This window comes from Lotus japonicus, chromosome 4, assembly GCF_012489685.1.
Source record: "Lotus japonicus ecotype B-129 chromosome 4, LjGifu_v1.2".
Classification (NCBI taxonomy): Eukaryota; Viridiplantae; Streptophyta; class Magnoliopsida; order Fabales; family Fabaceae; genus Lotus; species Lotus japonicus.
The window spans coordinates 65,852,751-65,878,530 of record NC_080044.1 but is presented as its reverse complement, the minus strand read 5'-3'; the positions used below and the strand labels follow the sequence as shown (position 1 = coordinate 65,878,530).

At 36.2% G+C, this 25,780-nt stretch overlaps 3 protein-coding genes across 5 annotated transcripts; all 3 read left to right on the top strand.

Annotated features, from left to right (window-relative positions):
• Positions 1-1,409: 1,409 nt before the first annotated feature.
• On the top strand, positions 1,410-2,772 carry LOC130710308 (uncharacterized). The gene is made up of 3 exons (XM_057559525.1): positions 1,410-2,092; positions 2,219-2,338; positions 2,420-2,772. Exons 1-3 carry the CDS (start codon positions 1,541-1,543, stop codon positions 2,429-2,431), a joined length of 684 nt encoding a protein of 227 aa, XP_057415508.1. The 5' UTR covers positions 1,410-1,540; the 3' UTR covers positions 2,432-2,772.
• On the top strand, positions 2,441-14,156 carry LOC130710306 (RNA polymerase II C-terminal domain phosphatase-like 4). Of its 2 annotated transcripts, XM_057559521.1 has the most exons (10): positions 2,441-2,533; positions 3,298-3,343; positions 4,544-5,978; positions 8,341-8,405; positions 10,095-10,207; positions 10,691-10,871; positions 11,426-11,715; positions 13,005-13,190; positions 13,273-13,311; positions 13,437-14,156. In XM_057559521.1, the coding sequence occupies exons 3-10, from the start codon at positions 5,140-5,142 to the stop codon at positions 13,866-13,868; spliced, it is 2,145 nt and encodes a 714-aa protein (XP_057415504.1). In that variant the 5' UTR covers positions 2,441-2,533; positions 3,298-3,343; positions 4,544-5,139; the 3' UTR covers positions 13,869-14,156. The 2 variants fall into 2 exon arrangements, with proteins under 2 accessions (XP_057415504.1, XP_057415505.1); XM_057559522.1 differs by lacking the exons at positions 2,441-2,533; positions 3,298-3,343 and adding an exon at positions 7,536-7,602 and having other exon boundaries at positions 5,795-5,978.
• Positions 14,157-16,383: 2,227 nt separating this feature from the next.
• LOC130710307 (RNA polymerase II C-terminal domain phosphatase-like 4) lies at positions 16,384-24,904 on the top strand. 2 transcript variants are annotated; one of them, XM_057559523.1, is made up of 9 exons: positions 16,384-17,304; positions 17,764-17,830; positions 18,674-18,747; positions 19,461-19,579; positions 20,062-20,242; positions 20,938-21,212; positions 22,743-22,928; positions 23,010-23,048; positions 23,182-24,904. In XM_057559523.1, exons 1-9 carry the CDS (start codon positions 16,503-16,505, stop codon positions 23,209-23,211), a joined length of 1,773 nt encoding a protein of 590 aa, XP_057415506.1. In that variant the 5' UTR covers positions 16,384-16,502; the 3' UTR covers positions 23,212-24,904. The 2 variants fall into 2 exon arrangements, with proteins under 2 accessions (XP_057415506.1, XP_057415507.1); XM_057559524.1 differs by lacking the exons at positions 17,764-17,830; positions 18,674-18,747.
• The last annotated feature ends 876 nt before the right edge of the window (positions 24,905-25,780 follow it).

The window sequence follows — 25,780 nt, the reverse complement described above, 5'->3', positions numbered from 1 at the left end:
CTCAAATGTGCTTGATTGACAACAAGCTCGATTATGAAGTCTTTATCATTAATCATGGACTACAATTTCGAATAAGTGTTCATGTTGCTGTCATTGTTATGTTTATCTTATTTCAATTTCAATGTAATGTATTACTTAAAAACTTGGTTTTTATTACTATTCAAGTGTTGACACTGTATGATATCTACAACCTCATCAAATTAATATATTTATTGTGGTTCATTCATCTACATGTTTGTAACATATGTTCGGTTCCATATTTTTTATACTTACTGAAAAGAGCCTAAACTAAGTTAAAACACATTACTACTGATTCATCTTTACAATAAATTTAATCGCCGTGCAACGCACGGGTAAAGAACACTAGTATATATGTAATTGAGAAAAAGTTTGATGCACCGACGGTGTAAAGTTCTTTTACACCGTCAACCAATCAGATTTCAAGGATATGAGAAAATCTCTCTTTTCATTTAATTTCTTTAATTGACATGTCACATCCTTGAAATCTGATTGGTTGACGATGTAAAAAAACTTTACACCGTCGGTGCATCAAAATTAAACTCTATGTAATTCCTATGTCCTAACGTTTCACATGTATGAAATATGAAACATATAGTAGTAATTAAGCAACGAGTGTAATTTATGGTCTTTTTAGTAAAAAGCATGACATATTTAAACTATTTTTAGTACTATTTATACATGTTGAATGTTTCATTTCAAAACGATTGTAAGAATATGAGTGTTTTGGCACGGATTTAAGGATTCTCATATCTAGGGTTCGAGTAGTCGATTTCAGTAAAAGAGAGAACTTGTCTTATTGAGTTTGGGATCTAGTCTTTTATAGTGAGACTAAATCATAATCTGAAACTTATTACATCATGAACCTTACAATTACCTTAGAGGCCTCACATCTGATTTGATCCAGACACAGACGTCTTGTCGTGACTTCTAAGGGGACTCACCTCGTATCGTACAAGTTCCCTAGGGGACTCCCTATTTCCCATAACTTCTAAGGCTAGGGCGCTATCTTTAGGGCATGACGCTCTGTCTAGTCCACATGCCCATAAGACGCCAAGTCCGAGGCACAAGGGCGAAATGCGTCTTTATCTGAGCTCGCCAAGCTTCCATCCCTCCTACGTAGGACCGTGTAGCGAAAGACTACCTCACAATTATCGTCGTGGGATATATTGGTTTGTTAAGACAACTCATGTGTATTAATAAAAAAAATCATGCTCATATTTCACAATAAAAGAATTCATACTTGTGTTAATGGGGCCTTGGCCCATGCCCCATGGATCATTGTGAAGTGCCGTAGCCTAGTTAGCTATAGTGAAAGATTATCAAAAGATATGACGTAATCCAATAACCCGTGTCTGAGTGACATGTAAGTGATTGTGAATTCCAGTTCCACAACAAAATCTATCTCAATTTCAAAAAAAAACAAAATCTATCTCGATCCATCCAGATCAAAACAACAGAAGAGAAAAGAGGAAAGCGAACAATCGAAACCCTAATCGAATAGAATAGAACAGTAGAAAAGATGCCGAAGAAGATGGGGGTGAACTCCAAGGCGGAGGAAGCCCGTGCTCGTAAGGCATCAGCGGAATCGGAGAAGAAGAACAAAGAGACTAAAGAGAAGGAGGATCAGTTCTGGAAAGAGGCGGAAGGTTCAAGGTCACGCGCCGCTAAAAAGAAGGAGGAAGAGGCCGAGAAGAAGGCGGAGGCAGCGGCGAAACGAGCGGAGGCGCGTCGGTTAGCGGAGCAGGAGGAGAAGGAGCTTGAGAAGATATTGAAGAAGCCTGATAAGAAGGCGAGCAGGGTTTCGATCCCTGTACCGAAGGTTACGGAGGCGGAGCTGAGGAAAAGGCGTGAGGAGGAGCAGAGCCAACTTGCGAAGAAGGCGGATGAGGGTAAGAAGCGGAGTGCTGCGGAGGAGGAGTATGAGAAGATGGTTCTGGTTTCCAACACGAATCGCGATGATTCAATAATTGAAGCTAGGAATCTGGATGATGCAATCGCGCAGATGAGTATTGATAACAGCAATTTGGCGCCTGATCGGCACCCTGAGCGGCGCCTCAAAGCCGCGTTCAAGGTCTGTATTCTCTGGGGAGAGACTAATTTACTAACATTACTAACAACTAACATTTGCGTATTAAAAAAAACATACATCAATGTATCATTATCCAATACTCACTCATTGAATGCAATTGAATTGCAGGCATTTGAAGAAGCTGAGCTACCTAAGTTGAAGGAAGAAAAACCAGGGCTCACTTATAATCAATATAGAGACATGATATGGAAGCTTTGGAAGAAATCGCCAGATAATCCTCTTAATCAAGTAAGCTTCTCGATTTTACAATCTCAATTTCATCTTTCTACTTGTTTGTTAAAATGTCTAACACGGCATTGTAATTGGCAGGTTGCTGAGTGATTGATTTGAATTGAGACAAGAGTTCTACTGAAATTTCATGACAGAGAAGCTTCTATTGGCCATTTTCATGGGCGGCAGAGCAGTTTGTAATTCTTAAATAATGTAATTCCTGCCCTACTGAATTTTGCATATCCTGTTTTGAATGGGCCTTTTGATGCTTGCAAATCCGTGTGTATTTGAATAAGTGCATGTTTGAAAATATTTCTACAATTGATTATCAAGTTTCAAAATTATAGGGATTAAGCTATTGATTCTGATTATTCAGGAGCTGATCAAAATAGTTTAATATGTTAAGTTTCTTTGTTATGAATGGAAGTGAATAGCAAAACTTGATTTAATTATTTTTTGTTGTTGTTATTGTTGGATCATTTTATCTTTCTTCTTTCTTAGCACCTTATATAGTGCTAAACTTATCCTGCTTGTGAAGCTTGTACAAGGCAACCACCAAGATATCATGGTAGTGCTTGAATGAGTGTTAATTTATTGATTCTAAACTTTTACAGTACGACTCTCCCAACCCAGTTGTTGGCAACCCTCCTCAGGGAGATCCAGACTCCTATCTTGAAGTGAGCCTTTGTTGGTCTCCTTAGCATATCACTGACCTCCTGCCCGGTAGTCTGGATGTGTTTTTCTTTGTTCTACTATTTTTTGTACCATAAAAAATCAAAACATTACATTGTTAATATAAACTATTTTCAATCAATAAACTTCTTATGAGATAGCAGTAGTGGTGACAGTCTATGCTCTATTCTGTTAAAGGGAAGCTATTTCTAATTAATTTCATAGCTTGCTATAACACTTTGGGGCAATAAACTTTGGCTGATTGGTTCATCACTGTGTCTAAGCTGGTAATTATGGCTTTGCAGGTAGAGTTAAGGTTAGCATTAGACAGATGATGAGTGGGATGGAAAGGTAAGCCTGGACTGAGATCGAGTTGCTTGTGTTATACTTGTCATGAAGCTGTTATTCTAGAAGTTAAAATTTTTGGATGAAGTAAAGGGTCAAATTTTATATCACTTGATCATATAAACACTCTTATACAATTTCATGAATGAAACAAATATTTCAAAAGCTTGAAATGAGAAGACACACGAGTTATTTTTAAATTATATTTCTAATAACATAAATGCCACCAAATTAAGCTTCAATTCAACAAGAGATAATTTCCAAGCACAGTTTTACTCTATAAAGAAAAAATATGCTATGCTGTGATTTGATGCAAGATCAGACACAAGCTGACAAGAAAAGAAAGCGGTAGTTGCCTAGTTAGAGATACCAGTATGCGCTGAGGGGTGCTCTTCCTACAAAGAGCCCCACTAGTTTTATTGCTGAAGGCGTGGTTGATAGCAATAATCTACCTTCATTTCTTGGTGGATGGTGATTGTGGTTGAGGACCACTTTCACGTCGTTGCACTTTACCATTTTGAGATGACCTTATAAACCTCCAAAAAAAGTAGATATGGACTTCATCGACATTGCTTTATTCAAAATAAAAATGGATGGCCTACCCACCGTGGCATCGGTCATTGATCGAGGCTACCATGATTAGTGCAATACATGTCATGGTCTTACTTAACCATTAACCAAGCAGGGCCACCCCTAGGTGATGCAGTAATGGCCATTTTTGTGTGAAGATCTTGAGATAATTTGGAATGTGTTGAAGCTCAATAAATGATCTGTTAGAGTAGCACATGTGAGGCAACAAAGTCTAGCTATGATAAATTATCAACGAGCATGTTATATTATTAGAGTTGGGAACTTCCAAATCTTGGTGGTGTTAATTAGTTCTTTTGGTGGAGTTTTTTTATCCATACACTAACCTGAGACTTTACTTAATAAGGAGAATCTAGGAAGCACAACTTGAAGTAATCATAAGTTGGTTAAAGAGCATGCCATTTGATTTGATAGAAAAAAATATTACAAATGTGATCAAAACAGAAAATGGACAAATACTACATTGAATGGGGTTAATGTAAAAAAGTATTGTAAAAGTATTGGCTTATGCACCACTTATATATACAATCATCAATTTATACACATTTATGCAGCTTTAATGAGCATTTCTTATAACCTCTAGTTTCAGAGCTTTGAGCTTTATTGAATATAATGCAGTTTTGTGACAAAAGAAGATTCAATTAGGGGACTACCAAAGGTAATTTTACACACCAAGCGATTGGCAAAACATCCTGCACCTGCTTCTGAATTTGTAGAACCATCCATGTCCTGCTATAAGATTCAAGCTCAAGAGCATGAATGATTCTTTATAAACTTTGTTGGACCAAGGTCTAAATGCTAAAGATAATGTTACTATTTAAGTACGATTTTCAATCAAAATCTATCACTATATCAAGAAATGGAAGGAGTACTGATTTCACACCAAAAGCAAAAAGATACAACTTCCAACACTGAAATAGACACTCAAATATATTCACTACATGACTAAAATGTATATTCAAACACACCCCACCTTGTGTTAATTCCACTGTTGTAACTCACAACATCTAAATCAAGTTCAATAAGAAGCTAAAAATAGCTAATTTGGGCCAAGATCTCACTTATTGTGATACAAAATTGAACGTCAGGCCCAGCCACTGAAGCCATCTTCTACTACCAACAAAAAAAAGTTTCCAGCAGAAAACTATAAATACCACAAACTCATTCTTCAGTCTCTTATTTCCCTCTAACGCATTTGAGAAAACCTAGAAAAAATGCATCGCAAACCACTCCAAATCTTTGTCCAATCACCGCACCTCCAACAATTCCGTCATGAATTTGTTACTGGCAATCAAACCCTTGCTGACCTGAAACGCCCTCTCTTCCCGGAATCACACCACCTATCCTCCTTCTACTTCACCCTCAATGGCAAACCCCTCCCTGAGGAAACCCCTCTTTCGGCCCTCCGAATCGCCCCTCTCTCCACCCTCTTCCTCCGGTCCCGCCTCCGTGGTGGTGACGCAAGCCGTCGCAATTGCTACCCGAACAAATCCGCGGAGGAGAAGCCGGACAAGGTGGACCCCAGCAGTAAGGAGAGGCTGTCTAAGTGGCTGAACTGCGCGCTCTCGAACGAGCCCTTGAGGGAACCCTGCGTGATCGACAAGCTCGGGAATGTCTTCAACAAGGAAGCCCTTGTTGGGGGTTTGATCGGGAACAAGCTCCCAGAGGAGTTTGGGCACATCAAGGGTTTGGAGGACGTGATCGCGATTCGGCTTTCTTCGATTCCCGGGGCTGAATATGGGGCTAGGTTTCAGTGCCCTGTTTCTGGACTCGAGTTCAATGGAACGTATAAAGTTTTCGCTCTGAGGACTTGTGGGCACGTTCTTAGTGAAAAGGCTTTGAAGGAGGATCGGTCGTCGAGTTGTTTGGTTTGCCGTGAGGATTATGCGGAGGATGATAAGGTTGTGATCAATTGGAATGAAGATGAGGAGGCTGTTTTGAGGGAGAGTATGGGGAAGGAGGAGGAGAAGAACAGGATTCAGGATGAGGGAGGGGAAAAACAGGTTGCACTTGTTGATGCCCTCACATCAATCCATACTCACGCAGAACACAGGTACCTTTATACATCCTTTTATTAGAGATATTGCTTAGCTTTCTTGTTGTTATATGAAATTTCTTGTTTCATTAGTGATAAAAACAGTAGTAGGCATATACACATGAGATGATCCAAATCCATATACAAGATGTACAGTAGAGGCTCATTAGAATGTTGATGGAATAAAACAGTAGTTATTGTGGCTACAAATTGCCATTTACTTTCAAGTAGATTTGTAGGCGACAATTCATAACTCCCATTTACTTCATGAGCTCCCTGGATTTCTCCACTCCCCCTGCCTTCCATACTTGTAGTGAGAGATTAACTTGTTGCTCATCTGAATCTCACTTAAGAAGGGTTCCTCATAGGTGGGAAAGGAGTTAGGTAAAGACAAGACATCCATAAATCATTAAGGGAGTTCCTCATAGGTGGGAAAGGAGTTAGGTAAAGACATACGTAAATCATTAAGGGAGTCAATAAATGGCCAATAAGGTGAGCTGCGTTTGAGAGTTGTCGTTTGAGAACCATCAGCCAGGACATAAGGTGAAGGCATTATGTTTTCCAATTTTGACATCACATCTAGACGCCCTACCATAAGGGTCCTTATGAGAGAGTTTTTGAACATTGACTTAGATGGCTCAACCTCGGGGGTCCATGATGAAATAGTAGAATTGGCATAGGTTGCAGCACTTGAGAATTTGATACGCATGGTCTTTCTCAGATTCTTCCAATAAATACTTAGCCACGGGATGCCCCCCTTGGACAGGAAGGAACGGAGCAGCTGCTCTCCAATTCATCCCAAACCGCACACCCTAGTGTAATACGACTCGTGTCATTTTGCTTCACAGATGGCAACCCAGACTTTAGTTGGCATTCTTGGAATATTTTCAACCGCATACCTCTCTTTGAGATCATCCCATAATGCCTTGGAAGATTCAAAATACGGAAGGAAGGGCTGAAGGTTTGGATCATGATATATGAATCCAGCCATTGATCATCCAATTACATACCCCTGCCAAGTGAATGATTCATCAGAGTCTTTGTCTTTAGGTTTTTGACCATCAAAGCATATTTCATGGCCTTCGCCCAAATGCCATAATTCTCTTCACCACACAACATAACATTTGTCAACATGATCCCGGGATTGTCGAAGCATGGACATAGAAAGTGGAATGGGGGTTGGTGACCTTAAGGTTCTTGCGGCTGTCGTTACCCTCCTTTGCCAAGATGAGTCCAACCAGACAAAAGCCATTGCAGTGGAGTGAAGCAGTATGACAGCAAATTGGAGGAGGCTACACATAAGGACAATAGGAAGTATGATTTGGCTGGTCTTGACATAATAATTACAATAAATTACAGTAGATATTGTGGCTGAAAATTGCCACTATTGCTGCTCAAAAACGGTATTAACATAATGGGGGAATATTGCTAAATCTAAATTACTAAAGCTAAGTTACCGCTAATGATTTTTATTTAATTTTCAAATTGGTTGTGGTTTATGTAATCTCTTCATTTCTCTGTTTTGCTTCCTTCTAATTTGTCCTGACTTCATTGCATTTCTTGATGTTGCACTAGATGCACGCTCAGCCAACTTGTCATCTGATAATGAAGCTGAAAACATAGATGAGTCTGAGAGTGGGAGGTGTGCCCTGACTCCTTATATGAGTTAAACTGTTGCCAATTGGTATTTCAAATGTTTTGAAGTTTACTAGGAATGAGATGATATATTCAGATATCTGATTATGATTTGCGAGACCAGTGGATATTTAAACATTGTCTAAATACAAAGTTATGAGGTGTTTTAGTAAATAGTTCTATTCGAAGTTTAGTTTCTAATTGAGTGCATTGAGTTGTACTTTATGCATGTACTTGATCCCATCCATTAGGACAAGGTTTTGTTGTTGTTTTTGTGGTCTGGTACTGTTGTGGTTTAGACTGAAGTTACAGTTTAGTAAGAGACTCGTTAGCTATTTTCATAGTATTTTGAATTGATTTTCTTTTATCACATATCATATCATTATGAAAAATTGACATTTTTTTTTATGTATTGGGGTGATAACTGGTTTCTGAAAAATCAAGATCATACCTCAAGGTTTTGATCACATTTAGGGCATTACTTTTACCATGCCTAGAGGCACACTTAAATGATGATATGAACAAGGATCCTTACTAAAGCCTTGTTTTATCATCAAACTATGTTATAGAAGAAATGTTGCTAATAGTATCTTCACTGTTGTATGAAAACTTATTTTTCTAGTTTGTGGAACTGTGAACTAATTACAATTAACTTGAGTGAAAGACTTATGGTTTTAGGGTTTGTGTCTTTGGAGAGATAATTATATATTGGTTTAATTTTTTATATTTTTCATTAATTTGACAGAACCAAAAGACGAAAAGTTGAAACGACTGAGGCAATTGAGGAATCTACTTTGAGACAAAATTCAGGTAATTTTGATTGTTTTAATTGTTTCTTTCATTTTTTGTAGTGGGAAACAGAATCCTTCGATCACCACATGTGCATCAGGGTGTAAATTTCAAAAATTTATTCATACACATAACCAAATTTCTTTCTTAGTTTTATTGCCTCTAAAGCTCTCATGAAGTATTTAACTGGTCCCGCCAAAGCTTATTACTTATGCTTTGCTATATGTAATTTGCTTTACTAAACCATTTTTTTCCACTTCACCAAGTATTGATTGCTTATTTACTCATGATTTGCCCAATACACTAGATGGTAGACCAGTGCAATTTCTTCATATTATTAATTTTTTAAACATATAAATAAAAAATATGCATGTAATTGAATGTGAAATAAGTTTTATATATCTATGTTGACTTTAAAATGTCAAACGGTCAAACCCAACTCTTAAAAAAAAGTGGTTGTGCCAATAACATGGAAATAAATCATTATAATTTGATTCTCTACCTCTTGATTTTCCTCTAATTTGTTGGTTTATTCAGTAAGTGTAAGCATAAAAGTTGCTTGTCATATTATTCTTTTTATCAGTACTAACTTAGACATCAAGTTTCTAAACAAAAATATTTTGAAAATAGAGTGCACTCATTCTTTTGTCATATTGCAACTTTAGTCTTCTCATTATCATCAGAAGAGTTGTTCTTACCACTCTTCGCTTTCCTCAAATATCTTACACTATTTGAATTAAGTAAAATATTTTCTTTGAGGATAGAAATTGAGTCCTCATTTTCTATCTAATACACAACGCAGCAGTAAAATCACAATCTAGCCTAGAAATGAGAAATAACAACAATAGCACTATGATAGACAGTATGGTAACTCGACAGAACCTGGTCAAGAGGAATGAATTTCACCCTCACAAAGTATTTTCTACGTTGTACCAATGTGTGCATATAATAAAAGAAGTTAATTTAGTATCAAAAAGTATTTTGACCATTTAAAAAATATTTACTCCTGATGTGAACCGATTCTTTATATCTAGTTTGAGTTTTTAATGTAACAAATGATTATTAATTAATACAGAAAATTTACAATATATGAAGAAGAATTGAAAGATAGTGAATGAAAAATACAAATAATGAGTTAAAAAGAAATTGGAGAAACACTTGATTAGAAAGTGAGAATACTAAGAACTTTCTTTCGTGGAAAAAATAAAGGTTCAAAAGCTTAAATATTATATATGTAACTTGTGCTGGTGCTTTTACATATTATAATAGATTATGGTGGTTTCAAAATGTGTGCAAAGTATCTTATAGAGGGGTCAAGTGAAAGATTAAACTATACTTCTTTTATCATATCTTGAATGTTTTTCTTATTTGAGGCTCATGTCTTGAATAATGGTGGAGCATTAAAGTTTCAATTTTTTTCAAATAACACGAGTTAAACTACTGACTATTTTTTGATTATTTAACTGAAGCTTTAATGAAGAAATCATAATGGCATGATTGGAAATTTTACTAAAAATGACCATCTGGAGGTTGAAAACTCAAGAAAGGCAGTTCTCAAGAAATGGGAGTAGAAAAAATTGATGTTGGCAGCTCCTCATCTCACGCTTCAGATTAAATAGATTCTTAGTTGATGTTTGTGCAATAATTATTTTAGTTTTTATCATTTTTCAGGAAAGTATTGTAGCTTTCTCTTTATTTTTCTTGTTGCAGAGGTCTCTGTGGAGAATGTATGCGCACATCCTGGGTCATTTGGCAGTTTGTGTATACGTTGTGGGCAAAAGTTAGATGAGGAATATGGCGTATCATTTGGATACATACATAAGGTATGCATTTTTTTCAGTAATGTACCGTGTCGAATAACAAATTAGCTTTGGATAGTTGTTCCTGCTGCGTGATGTCAGAGTTTTCACTTAAACAAACTTGAATTTAGCGGTTTTCATTGTTGTTGATCATGACCAAAAAGTGTAATAGTGAGCCTGTATGCATAGCACCAACTCATTTGGGATATATTTCTATCTATTGCTGTAAGGAGTATTATGCTGTTGCAGGGCAATCATGTATAAGTATACAGCTGAATAGTTTATATTCTCTACCAGTTTGATGATGCTCTCTTGGTTTCATATACGTTATAACTTATAACATATCCCTAATATTTAATATAGAAAAGAAATCGTATATTCATTTGGATGATTTGGTTAGCATGATGGTGGGTGTGACTGGGTGCACTTAACCTCATTAATTTATGTAATATAGCCTAATAATGGTTAATAGTTTTATAAACCTGTTGGAAAATTTTGTATTTGCAGGGATTGAGACTTCATGATGAGGAAATTTCTAGATTGCGGAATAAAGACATGAAGAATTTGTTGTGTCAGAAAAAGCTTTACTTGGTTCTTGATCTCGATAACACATTATTAAATTCCACTCGCCTTGGTAGTTTGAGCTCAGAAGAGTTGCACTTACTTACCCAGACAGATTCTCAAGAAGGTACAAGTCAACCATTGTTCTTTTGCTTTTTGTAGTTAGCATCTATATTTTAAATTAGTAGTTTTGCTTTAACACGCATTTACTATTTTCCCCATCTTTGTTTTTCTCATATATCAACTAATCTGTTTGGTTGGTGAAACTTTATCCTATACAATGGAAGGCCCTGGTATTATGAAACTTTCCAACAGGTTTTATGCACTTTTTGTCCGTGATTCTGTTTTGAAAAGTTTGCTGAATAAAGTTTGATTTGTGTTAAGTTTCTTTGAATGCTAAAAGACAAAATCATTGCATGTCACATCACCGCATCATCTTATGAAACAGCATGTGATTTATAAAAAATTGTGTCATGCTATCCTAAGAGGGCAACTCTTCCGCTGGTAAGAGTTCATTGAGTATATTTGTATGGCATGCTAATTTAAATTCTTGCATTTTATTAGAATTAAGGCCTTTCTGACTCACTACAACCTTGTCTTGATCTCACCTTTGATGTTCTGGGTTTTTAATGTCTTCTTACATGTGTTATCTTTCTGAAATTGTATATACTAAAAAAATAGATATCTCCAATGGTAGTCTCTTCAAATTGGAGTGTGTGGAAAGGATGACCAAGTTAAGGCCTTTTGTCCGAACATTTCTAAAAGAAGCTAGCAAGATGTTCGAGATGTACATATACACCATGGCTAGTCGACGGTATGCACTAGAGGTGGTTAAGCTCCTTGATCCTCAAGGCGAATACTTCAATGATAAGGTGATTTCTCGATATGATGGGACTCAAAAGCATCAGAAAGGTCTTGATGTTGTGCTGGGGCCAGAAAGCGCCATCCTAATTCTTGATGACACGCACCGTGTAAGTTCATTTCTAGTTTCTGACTTGTAATGGTAAATTACCTAATTGAAATATTTGTTTGATGGTAGCTATTTTATATGGAAGACAGCCCTAGAATGTTTTTCTTTTATATTTGTATGGACATTATTTGCTTATATGTCATGAAGTCAATTTTTTTTTAATATATACAATCGATTTGTTTATAAGGAAAAATAGTCTTCCAATGGTTGGTCGCATTGAAAGTCATTCAGTATTTTGTTCATCCATTAAAGCAATCTGATAGTACTAACAACTTTGGTTGGATTACTTCTGACGGAAAAGGTGTGAATTTAGGTCAAATAAAAGAAATTTAATTGTATAAGTGAATTAAAGGAAGTTACTACTCTGTAATTTATGATTCAAGGAATAGGGCATAAAAAGTAAGAAGTTTGTTGTCCTTGCATTTGCATTTTTGGTGTTCTCTGGAATTTACAGTGCTACAATACAATTGTTATCAGCTCAAGTTTTTTTATAAGAAATAAAATGGGTGTGTTCATGATACTAGGATCCTGGCTCTATAGATCTTCTGGAAACCATTTTACGAAGTTGTCTCATAAAAAATATCAGAGCATGTTTGTATAAATTTTTGAAAATATTTTAGTTTCTTCAGAGTTGTTTACAAATCAACTTTATTCTGCATTATGGCTTTCTGTAAAATATAACTGAGATTAGGAAATATGGTCCTCGACACATTTCCAGTTACTAGTGTCCTGAGTTATGTATTTATTTATGAAATAAAATAGTTTTGTTTCCACATTCCATTTATACCTTTATGCATGCTTATTCATAGGTTAGAGGTCAGACTATATTAACAGATCTTCTGTTCCATTCTGGTGGTTGTCCTTTTAATTCTGACTATCTTCACATGAGTAAAAGTTTGAATGTTAATGTGTCTGAAGATGTTGCAGCATGGCTTTAAAGACCAGCCTCCATTGCAATTTTGACTAAGCATGATCAATCCACTTATAATGCTTAAACTGCTTCTACTATCTTAGTTTATTTTCTTTCTCTTGTGATGGTTATACAAGTTTGGTGTAGTAGTTATCTGATCATTGATAAACATATGGTATATTTGTATGCTTTTATTTTTATTTGAAATTAAATTTAATCATTTGTGGAACGGTCATCTGTATAAAGTGAGCTAAGAGTTTGAAATGTTCTAGAGATCTATCCGTTTAATTTTAATATGCTATTGTTCGTCATTTGGGAATCTATTGACTAAAATCACTCTTTTAATAGTTTGTATGAAAATGTTGTTACCAAATATATAGGTCTGGACGAAGCATCAAGATAATTTGATAATGATCAAAAGATACCATTATTTTGCTTCGGATTTGAAGCATTTTGGTTTCAGTTGCAAATCCCTTGCAGAAATGAAGGTTGATGAACAAGAAACTACAGGAGTACTTGCAAGAATGCTCAACGTGCTCAAGCAAGTCCACTTCACATTCTTTGACGTATGTCACTTTCTCATTATCTCATTCCAATTTAGTTATTTCTGATATTATGCTTATATTATGTGGTGGGGATCTTTTGTAGAAACTTGAAGAAGATTATGTTGATCGAGATGTCCGGAAGGTAGTTAATGATTCTCATATTTGTTTGTCCTTTTAACTCTAGCTTTTGTTTATGGAAATACTTAGTTTTCTAATCCTGATGTGAGATTATGTTAATGTTGTTCTTACACTCAATTTTTTTTCCAGGTTGTGTCATCACTTCGAAGTGAAGTCTTAAGCGGGTGTGTGATCGTTTTCTTCCGTACTAAGCCTGCACCATTACCATTTCTCCAGGAGATTGCAATGCAGATGGGAGCCACTTGTATGGAGAAACTTGACCCCTCAGTCACACATGTAGTTTCTACTAAGGCTAGAACTGAGAAGTTCCAGTGGGCTGAGAAAGAAAATAAGTTCTTGGTTCATCCTCAATGGATATATGATGCTTATTGTTTTTGGCAAAAGCCACCTGAGACGAACTACATTTGCAAAAACATTGATAGGGAAAGGAAGAAAACAGGGCCAGACACCACCACAGAGGGTGGTGCGACAACCATTACTGCCAGTGATTCAGCCGCACAGCCAAGGGAACTTAGGCAGGAGGGGCTCCAAACTGCTACAGCAGTTATGGACAGTTTGTAACTGGATCAGTTATGGGTAGTTAGTTAGTAATTGGGCCAGTTTGGGTTAGTTACTAAATACTAATAGTTAGTTCCATCAGTTATGTAGTTCTGTTTAAAACCAGGTTTAACGTTAGCTTATAAGTTACAGAATTGATTCTGATGTAATAGAAGTTAAAAACCAAAGTCTTATAGGATGGAAATAAAGGCTGCTTAGCATTAGACAAATGATGAATGGGTGAGAAAGGTATACCCAGACCGAGATGGATTTGCTTGTGTTAAGGTTAAGATTGTTGAATGCAAAATAAGGATAAAGTTATAGATCATTGATCATAAAAGCTCTAACCATTTCATATTACACCTTATCTCAAAAAATTTAAATGTGAGATAAAGAAACATTAATTTTTTTTATATTATATTTCAACTCATTATTTTACGCCAACAAATTATGCTTCAGTTCGAGAAAAGAGATATTTCCAAACAGTCTTACAAAGAAAAAAAAATGCTAAAATGTGATTTGGAGCAAGACCGGACACAAGCTGATAAGAAGTGAAACGGGTCGTTGAGAAATTGGAAGAGTAATGTGTGAAGATCTTGACATACTTGGAAGAGTAATGGGGGATGGACATACAAATGCGTCGACATTCATCCGACATATGCAGATTGTGACAGTTAGAAACCACCACAATTAACAGTGTATTTATTTTTTAATATTCTAGCGGTTTGTAACTGTTATTGTGGTCGTCTTAAAATTTGTGCATTTATTGGCAGATGGGCAAAAATCTATGTTAAATATTGCTTTTACCCTTTGCGCTTAGCGACGTTCGAAAATCATCGCTAAATCCATTTGTTGAATGGATGTTGTGGAAACTCAAAGTCTATATATCATTACTCTTAACAAATTTCATTTAAGCATGTTTTTGCATCATACAACTCAGGGAAATACAACGTGAACATGGATGCACCAAGTGTCTCACTCAATTAAAACACGATCAACCAATACAACCCGTTCTAGTATTTAGCCCCCAAGTGCAACGAACTAATCTAGATTCTTTGAGGCGTGTTGGACTTATTAGGCCATGGTGACTCGAAGACCCAATCTTGCGAACAAGCATGAGGTTGGTCATTTAAGAGTCATAAAGACTAAGATATGTTGGTGTGATTCCCTCCTCAATGAGTGATCAAGAGATGAATGTTATTGTGATTTTTTTAAAAGGATTGTGAATTATTCAATAAAAGAGTAATTATAAGCAGTGTTATTAAACTCAGCTCGAACCGACCGGTTGAATCGAGAACCGGACCCTGATCAATTTGAGTCGAGCAACGAATCGGGGATGCAATCGACTCATCTTGAACCGGCCGGATCGGTGTAAAAACTGGTGACCTAGAGCTACGGTCGGACCGGTAAGTTTTTTTCAAAAAAAAACTTCAAATTCCAACGTTGACAAATTTGATTTTAAAGCAGATTTTCATGGTAAAATGATCTCACAAAAAATTATATCACATGACTGTGATCGTTTACAAATTATCTCACAACCAGAATCAAACAAATAGTCATTGTTACTTTTCTGATAAAGAAAACATAGCACATTAAAACATTGAATCGGAAAATAGAGTATAGTGAAAAAATGAATGATTCCATGATCGAAAAAAAAACTAAATAGGGTATAGTGAAAAAACAAAATATCAGAGGCAATAAGATATGGTTGCAAGTTGAATACATTGTTGTCCTCCACCTCGTAGCCAAATTCCTCCATGTTCAGATCCGTCAGACGCAACCTACCACCGCACGAAACATCACCGCGACTACTCCTTCTTGTGCTTCGACCTTCGCCAACCAAACTCCTCATCTTCAAACCATGACATTGACATTCAGATCCAAGAGGAGAATGAAGTCGCGAAGATGCTCAATCGGCACATACTCCGGCCACCCCAACCATCGCCGAGAAACTCGGGCACGCCAACAACAGCCATCATTGTCGATATCTCAAACGCAACACCCGCTCTCTGATCTCTCTCCTCTTTGAGTGTGTGATGGCTATGTGAGAGGAGGCAATTCTAGGGTTTTTGTCATGTGTTAGGCAGTTGTGAGGGAATTCTAGTGGAATTTTTATTTTAGTGTATTGGTCCAGCTTAGTTTTTCTTTCTCTCGACCCAACTTAGTGTGTGATAAAGCTTCGTGCTTTTTTATTTTGTACAGACCCAACTTTGTGTTATGAGTTTTTAAAAGATTTCACTATCTTCTCAGCTCAAGCAAGTTAATACTAGCTTATAGACCTAGTTCTTTCCGTCAAATCCTTGTAGGTTGAGCTTTGTTACTGTATTTATGGCCTTTAGTGCCCTCTTTCAATATATTAATTGAAGCCTTTTACCAAAATAATAATTTTTTTTAGTGTTAACCGAGTCAACAATGACTCAATGGTCAGACCAGTGGCTCATTAACCTAGTGTCTTAACCAAGTCGATCACCCGACCGAGTTTAAAAATGTCTAGGGAGTGTAACTAGGTCAAACTAATTATATAATGCGCCCTCACGCGCATCATTATTAAATCGCGGCATGTGCCTATTACGAGTTCAAAAACTATAAATACCCAAACTCGACTTCCAATCCTTATTTCACAATCACACTCGAGTCTTGACTAAACCCTAGCAAGAGATGAAGAAGACGCATCGCAAACCCTTCCAAATCTTCATCCAATCGCCGCACCTCCAACAACTCCGCCACGAATCCGTCACCGCCGATCAAACCCTCGCCGACCTGAAACGCTCTCTGTTTCCGGCATCACACCACCTATCCTCTTTTTACTTCACCCTCCATGGGAAACCCCTTCCCGAAGAAACCCCTCTCTTAACCCTCCGAATTGCCCCTCTCTCCACCCTCGTCCTCCAACCCCGCCTCCGCGGCGGGGTCGCAAACGACGCCGAGTCCCGCGACGGCTACCTGGACATATACACGGAGAAAACCCCCGACAGTGTGGACTTTAACAAGCAGAGGCTGTCGAAATCGATGAACTGCACACTCTCGAAGGTTCCCTTGAGGGAACCCTGCGTGATCGACAAGCTTGGGAATGTTTTCAACAAGGAAGCGCTAGAGGGGGCTTTGCTTGGGAAAAATCTCCCTGAGAAGTTTTGGCACATACAGGATTTGAAGGACTTGATCACGATTTGGCTTTCTTCGATTCCTGGGGATGAAGATGGGGCTAGGTTTCAGTGCCCTGTTTCCGGTCTTGAATTCAATGGAATGAATAGTTTTTTCGCTCTGAGGAATTGTGGGCATGTTCTGAGTGCAAAGGCTTTGAAGGAGGTTAATTCGTCGAGTTGTTTGGTTTGCCACGAGGGTTTTGCGGAGTTTGATAAGGTTTTGATCAATGGGAGTGAAGGTGAAGGTGAGGTTGTTGTTTTGAGGGAGAAGACCAGGATGAATCCCTCATATCAATCCATAGACGTGAAGAACACAGGTAGGTTCTCTGTTCTTCCTACTTTCGCATTCTTTCTTTTCGTTGCGAACTATCAATTCAAACTGCTTCTTTATCGAAGTCATGGTGAAAATGTCTGCAAGCTGAAGGTTGGAATGCACATGTCATTGTCTTGACCAAGAAATTTTAGCAAATAAAATGACTATGAATATTGATGTGTTTAGTCTGTTCATAAAAAAACTGAGGTTTGCTGCAATATGAAGATCAACTTGATTATCATGCACTTGTAATCTTGGAGATAAGTCGGGGGTCGACATTCGTGATATTAACTTGTTGCTCATCTGATTCTCAATTGGTTAAAGCTAAATTACCGCTAATAATCTTTGTTTAATTTTCTAATTGGTTGTGGTTTGTATAATCTCTTCATTTATGGGTTTTGCTTCCTCCTAATTTGGCTTTTTTGGATGGCTGACTTCATTGCATTTCTTGATGCTGCACTAGATGCAAGCTCATCCAGCTCATCATCTGATAAAGAAGCTGAAAACATAGATGAGGCTGAGAGTGGGAGGTGATTGTGTCCTCTGACTCCTTATATGAGTTAAACTGTTGCCAATTGGAATTTCAAATGTTTTGAAGTTTATTAGGAATGAGTTGACATATTCAGATATCTGATTATGATTTATGAGACCAGTGCAGATTTAAACATTGTCTAGATACAAAGATATGTGGTGTTTTAATAAATAGTTCTATTGGAAAATTGGTTTCTAATTGAGTGCAATGGCTTGTACTTTATACATGTAATTGACCCCATCTACTAGGACAAAGTTTTGTTGGTGTTATCATCAGGTACTGTGGTGGTTCAGACTACAGACTTCACTAATAGTTTAGCAAGACATCAGCTTCAGTTATAGTTCAGACTTTTGTAGCATTTTGAATTAATTTTCATTTATCACAGATCATTATGGAGTCATAACTTCTGAAAAATCATGATAGATCATGCCTCCAGGGTTTGATCACATTTAGGGCATTACTTTTACTATGGATAGAGGCAGACTAAAATGATAATCTGGATAAGGGATCTTGACTTTAGCCTTCTTTCCATCAATCATGTTATAGAAGAAATGTTGCTAATAGTATATATCGTTTCTTCTTACTTAACAACTCATATTACTGTGTACCTTAACCGTGTCTTGTTTTCAATATCTTCACTGTTGTATGATAACTTATTTTTCTGGTTTGTGGAATTGTTAACCAATTAGAATTAACCTGACTGGAAGACTAAGACTTTAGGGTTTGTGTTCTTGGTTTCTTTGGAGAGATAATTATGTATTGGTTTAATTTTTTCTTGTTTCAATTTTTTTTGTTAAATTTGACTGTTATAACTTACACTTTAACTTATGTATTAAAGCAGTACCAAAAGACGAAAAGTTGAAACTGAGGAAACTGAGGGATCTACTTTGGAAGGAATTATGGGACCGGAATTAGGTATTCTTTACTGGGAACCAAAATCATCTCACACATATGCAGCAGGGTGTAATTTTCAAGAATTTATTCACACACAACCTGATTAGAACAAAAGGATGTGATCATCTTTTTTAGTTTTGCCTCTATAGCCCTCTTGAAGTATCAACTGGTTCTGTCTATGCTTATTAAATTTGTTTTGCTCTTTGTAATTTGCTTTACTAAACCATTTCCCTCCTTCTCTATGACATGTACTGATCGCTATTTACTGAAGGTGGACATTCTTACAAAGTAATGATACATGAATAAACAGACTTCTCTTATGAGTAACAGGATAACTACTAGTCCTTACTCCTTACTGAAATTTATTTGTAATGACTCTGCACAATATTTTCACACTTAGTAGACCCGCACGTCTTATATGTTGATGGAGCATAACATGAGTTAAATCATTAATTATTTTTTGATTATCTAATTGAAGCTATAATAAGGAAACCATAATGGTATGGTTGGAAATATCACTAAAAATGATCCTCTGGAAGTTTAAAAGTTAATAAAGGAGAGTGTTCCAATGGTTTAAAATTGCTTGTGGCTTGAAATGGGAGTTGAGTTTTTTTGATGGGGAAGCTCTTGCACTTCAGATTTAATAGATTCTTAATAGATGTTTGTGCAATTGTTATTACAGTTTTTATCATTATTCTGGAAAGTGTTGTAACTTTCTCATTTTTTTTTTCTAGTTGCACAGGCCTCTGTGGGAAATGGATGTATACATCCTTACTCATTTAGAGGTATGTGTATGGATTGTGAGCAAGATCTGGATGAGAAATATGGCATACCATTTGAATACATACATGAGGTATGTATATTTTCCAGAAATGTATCTTGTGGAATTACCAATTTAGCTTTTGATTGTTGTTCCTGCTGCATGTCAGTTTTCAAGTAACTTGAGTTAAATCAATTTCATTGTTTTTGATCCTAACCAAAAAGTGTAGTGGTGAGCCTGTATAGCAAAAGTGCAAAACTCACTTGGGATATTTCTTTCCTTTGGAAGTAATTGTTAGTGTAAGGAGTACTATACTGTTGTAACTTGCAGCGCATTAATTTATAAGTATACAGCTGAATGGTTTATATACTCTACTATAGTTTGATGAGGCTCTCTTGGTTTTATAGTTATAACATATCCTCTAATATTTAATTTAATATCGAAGTCATATATCATTTTGATAATCTGGTTAGAATGATGTTTGGGTGGGTGCACTTAACCTCATCAATTTATGCAATTTAGCCGAGTAATAGTTATTATTTTTATTAAATCTGTGGGAAAATTTGTGTTTGCAGGGACTGAGACTTCATGATGTGGAAATTTCTAGAGTGCGGAATGAAGAGACAAAGCATTTTTTATGTCATAAAAAGCTATACTTGGTTCTTGATCTCGATCAGACATTGCTAAATTCCGTTCGCTTTGATCGTTTGAGCTCAAAAGAGTTGTATTTACTTACCCATACAGATTCTCTAGGAGGTACAGGCTGACCATTGTTCTTTTGCTTCTTGTAATTAGCATCTATATTTTAAATTAGCAGTTTTGCTTAAAACGCATTTAGTATTTTCCCCATCTCTGTTTTTCTCACATATCAACTAATTTGTTTTGTTGGTGAAACTCTTTCTCACATACTGCTACTATGTTTTGATGATTATCTGTTGGCAATTTGGCATTATATAACTCTCTTGGTTTATTAATTTTTAAAACAATGTAGCAAAAGTGTGGTAGAGTGAGTCTATTCTGATCTTGCACTTGTATTCATTATTTGCATCTTGAAAGTTTCGAACAGGTTTTATGCACTCTTTGTCCATGATTCTGTTTTGAAAAGTTTGCTGAATAAAGAGATTGATTTGTTGATGTTTCTTTGAATTCTAAAAGACAAATATCCTTAGTTTTATTGGACCATGCTGCATGTCGCATCACTGCATCATCATATAAAACAGCATATGTTATAAAGATAAAAATTGGAGTTACACTATCCTTAGAGTGTGACTCTTCCGTTGGTCAAAGTTCATTGAATAGATTTGTATGATAACACCAATTTTTGCATTTTATTAGAATTAGGGCCTTTCTGACTCACTCCAACCTTGTCTTGATCTCACCGCTGATGTTTCGGGTTTTTAGTGGTTCTTACATGTGCTGTCTTTCTGAACTTGTATATAATCAAACTATAGATAGCCTCTTCAAATCAGACACCGACATGATGACCAAGTTGAGGCCTTTTGTCCGCACATTTCTCAAAGAAGCAAGTAAATACTTTGAGATGTACATATACACCATGGGTAATCGGAGCTATGCACAGAAGATGGCTAAGCTGCTTGATCCTCAAGCAGAATACTTCAAACGTAAGGTGATTTCTCGAGACGATAACACGCAAAAGCATCAAAAGGGTCTTGATGTTGTGCTGGGGCAAGAAAGTGCCGTCCTTATTCTTGATGACACAAAAAAAGTGAGTGCACTGCTAGTTTCTGACTTGCATGTAATGCTAAATTACCTAATTGGAATGTTTGTTTGATGGTAGTTATTTTCTATTGAAGACAGTCCTAGAATATTTTTCTTTTTACATATGTATGAACATAAGAGCATCTACAATGGAGGTGGCTTACACCATATCTTAGCCATATAAGAGATGTTGGAGCATGCCCAGGTGAAAGTTTGGGTGCTTGAAAATAAGAGATGTTGCTTCCAGAAGCAATGATTGCTTTAGGTGGTTTGTTATTAAAAAATAATTAATTCTCTTTCCTGCATCAACATTTCATTCTCCTTCTTTCATAAGTGGAATTAAAAAAACATAAATACATGGGGTCTACTGTGCGACCCAAACATAAACCCTTTGTGTCATCTTGAACCCACGGGAATTGTGTTAAGCTACAAAAATAAGAAACCACCATTGTGGATTGGTTTATGTGTCTTGAACTTGAAGTCAATTTCTTTTTATATATAAGGGGAGAAAAATATGATTTCAATGGTAGGTCGCATTGAAAGTCATTCAGTCTATCACTCACCCATTATTGTAGTATGATAGGACTCACAAATTTGGTCGGATTACTCTGCTGAAAATGTGTCAGTTTGGGTGCAATTTTATAATGTTAATTAAAGAAAGTTACTACTCTTTAATTTATGATTCGGGGAATAGGGCATAAGAAGGAAGAAATTAGTAGTCCTTGCATTTTCATTTGATGATCTTAGGAATTAAGAGTGCAACAATGCAATTGTTATCAGCTGGCTCTAGTTTTTTATACGAGCGTGTCAATACCAGCATCCTTATTCTGAGTCCTCATTTGGAAACCATTTTATGAAGTTGTATGCATCAAAATGTCAAAGCATGTTAAACTTTTTGTTTATTTAAAATTTGAAAAATATTTAGTTTTGTTTTAGTTGTTTACATATAAGCTTTATTCTACTATATTGCTTTCTGTAAATATAACAAGGATTAGGAAATATGGCCCTTGACTCATTCGAAGTTACTAGTGTCTTGAATTATGTATTTATTTTATTTTATTTTATGAAATAAAGTATTTCTTTTTCCACTTTCCATTTATAGTTTTATGCATATGCATACGTGAGAGAGATTGGACTATGTTAACAGATTTTCTGTTCCATTCTGGTTTTTGGGTCTTATTTATTCTGACAATCTTCACATGATTAAAAGTTTCAATGTTTTAAGTGTTTGAAGATGTGGCAGCATGGCTTTGAAAACCATCCTATGTTGCAATTTTGACTAAGCATGATCGATCCATTTATAATATTTAAACTACTACTCTATTGGTTTCTTTTCTTTCTCTTGTGAGGGGCTATTCAGTTTTGGTGTAGTAGTTTACAGAAAGTTCATATCTGTATATAGTGAGCTCAGAGTTTGAAATGTTTTAAGATCCATCCATTTAATGTTTCAGATGTCATTCTCTGTCATTTGGGAACCTATTGACTAAAATCGCTCTTTTAATGGTTTGTATGAAAATGTTGCTTCCAAATATTATAGGTATGGACGAAGCATGAAGATAATCTGATACTGATTGAAAGATACCATTTTTTTGCTCGGAGTCGTCGGCAGTTTGGTTTGAATTTCGAATCACTTGCTGAATTGAAGACTGATGAAAATGAAACTGATGGAGCACTTAAAAGAATTCTCGTTTTGCTCAAGCTAGTCCACTACATATTTTTTTACGTATATCACTTTCTCTTTATCTCATCTAAGTTAGTTATTTCTGATATCATGCTATAATTCTGTTGTGGGATCCTTTTGTAGGTACTTAAAGAAGATCTTATTGATCGAGATGTAAGGAAGGTAGTTATGAACTTATGATGCTCATATTTATTTGTCTTTTTTAACTCTTAGCTTGTGTTAGTGGAAAAGATTAGTTTTCTAATCCTAATGTGAGATTCTGTTAATGTGGTTCTTACAATCAATTTTTTTACAGGTTTTATCATCACTTCGAACTTTCAAGTGAAGTCTTACGCGGGTGCAGGACGGATCAACAGGGAGGAGCAAGCAACTGCTTTCACGAATAACATAACATGTTCATCATCTAGACTCAAATAGAGAGGTCATCAACTCATCATCATATTTATGGGAATTAAGATTGCTAATTATAGTAACATGCATCATTGGGTAAATAGCCAAGTTGGTCCTTGAAAGTGTCAGGCGCTGTCAAGTAAGTCCCTAAACTTTAAAAATCCATCCCGCGGTCCCTGAATGTGGCAAACGTCATTCAAATTAATCCCTGACGTTAAAAAATGTAACGGGACGTTAACAAAATCTTTGTTTTTTAATTTTTATTCCTAGTTGGACTACATACGTGGAACTGAAGTGTTGGTAAAACATTTGGACTCTAATTGGTCCCTGAATGTGGCAAATTAGTCCCCAATGTAAAATTCACCATTTTTAAACCCAGAAAATTAAAAACTTCATTCTCTTTCTCCTTCTCCTCATTCAGTTTCAACCAAAAAATTCTTCCCTCTAAACAAAAAAAAACCCAGAAATTCTTCCCTCTCAACCCAGAAATTTACCTTTTTTTTATAGGCCAAGGAATATCAGCTGATCCAATCTACCTTTTCCAATTGCATAATCAAATACACAAACCGCACACACCGATCCAATCTAAAAGTCCTTTATGTTCAATTTCATCATGACCCAATTCAGGCACAAAGAGAATCTTCTTGTCCATAATATACCACTTCCATGGGTAGCCCAGATACACAGATCTGCAATGGAACCAAACGATTTCCATCCAAGCCACAAACAACCGTAAAGCTTACAACTTTTCCTCATTTCCTCATCTCCAAGCCAAATCAATCTCACCGATCTGAAGCTTTTCTCACCAAACACTGAAAACCCAACATCCGTAGCCACACCCACTTTTCGTAACCGACACCCACTTTTCGTAACTGAACCAACCAACCTCCTTCCTAATTCAAACCTCCGACCCAGACTACCGCCGTTTCATCTCAGTTCGTCGTTTCATCTCAGTTCGTTTCTCATTTCCGCTTCATCTTCTCTTCTCTCTGTCATGTGTACGCAGATTTGAATATGAGATGCCTGCTCCTCCATCCTCTTTGATCTGAATCTGCTTCTCTGCTTCTCACGGTAGAGTTTTGAAAGGTTTGATTTTGTGGGATGGGTTTGATTTTCTCAGGATTGGGTTTTGATTTGATGGGTTTGGTTGAAAGAAAGATGATGCATTATGTTAATTTAATGAGGGACTAAATGGAGGTTAATTTTTTTACCCTGCTTTCATTTTACACGTGGACACTCCAACATGGAAAAAAAATTCATCTCAGCGTTTACGTTAACGTCCGTCAATGGTTTTAACCTCAGGGACTAATTTGAATGACATTTGCCACATTCAAGGATCGCGTGATGGATTTTTAAAGTTTAGGGACCAACTTGAAGGCGGCTGATTGGACTGAAATTTCAGTTTGTGGCAGTTCTATATTTTTGGGCACAAACCCGGCCTATGCTCAGCTCAACATAATGATGCATGGGTAAATAGCCAAGTTGGTCCTTGAATTGTGTTTTCAGTCTCTATAAAACTAGGATAGCATGTATTCGTGCACGGAGAAGCGATTCTACAATTTGTTAAACTTGACTATGAAAATGAGTTAAGCAATTTACATATCAATGGCTCATGGTTTTGAACTCAACTTGTTTTAATTGTTGTCTATATTACTATATAAGTGTAGATTAATCACTTTAGCGTATATAATTAATATATATATATATAATTTTTTGCGTTAATATAGTTATATTTATTTTATAATAATGTTATCTTTAAGCTGCAATACTCAAACTACACCAAACAGAAAAAAATTGCATTAACTCTTCAAGCTACATTTCAAAATTTTACAACTCAGATTTTTGAAAATAGTGAGAGACTTTAGTCCTTGTCTCCTTGATGTTAGCATTTGTTAAAAAAGATGTGAGCTAACAGATTTGCTCCTCCTCAATATTTGAAGCCACCTCAATATTTGATATGTCATTATATTTTATTATTTGACGCCGTCGTGGTTTATTCAATTAATTGTGGCCTTTATAAAAAAAACAACCTCTAAAATCGCGTGGTCCTCTATCACACACCTTCATAACATGTAAATCACAAATGTAATTTTCATGCATTGACAGTGTAAAACATATAATAGAAATTAGATTACTTTACTGTTACTGTTGTGATTAGTTACTTCAGTAACTAAGTAGTTAGTTAGTTAGGACTGGTTAACCATATAGCTGAGTTAGTTAGACTATGGTTAATTACTTTTACACTTAACTGAGTTAGTTAGACTATAGTTAGTTAGATCTATGGTTAGTTGCTTTACTCTTTGTATAAAAGTAAAATACTCTGTACATTACAATTCATTCAATTGAATCAAGATTTCACTCTCTTTCCTTTCTTCAAGTCTTCTCTGAATTTCATAGGGTATCAGAGCTCTCTTAGAGAGAGAGCTCTTCCGCTGCAACCATGGCGGCTGAACCTGCCGGCGCCGCCGCTTATCCCTTCACCGTGCAAGATGCACAAACCGCAT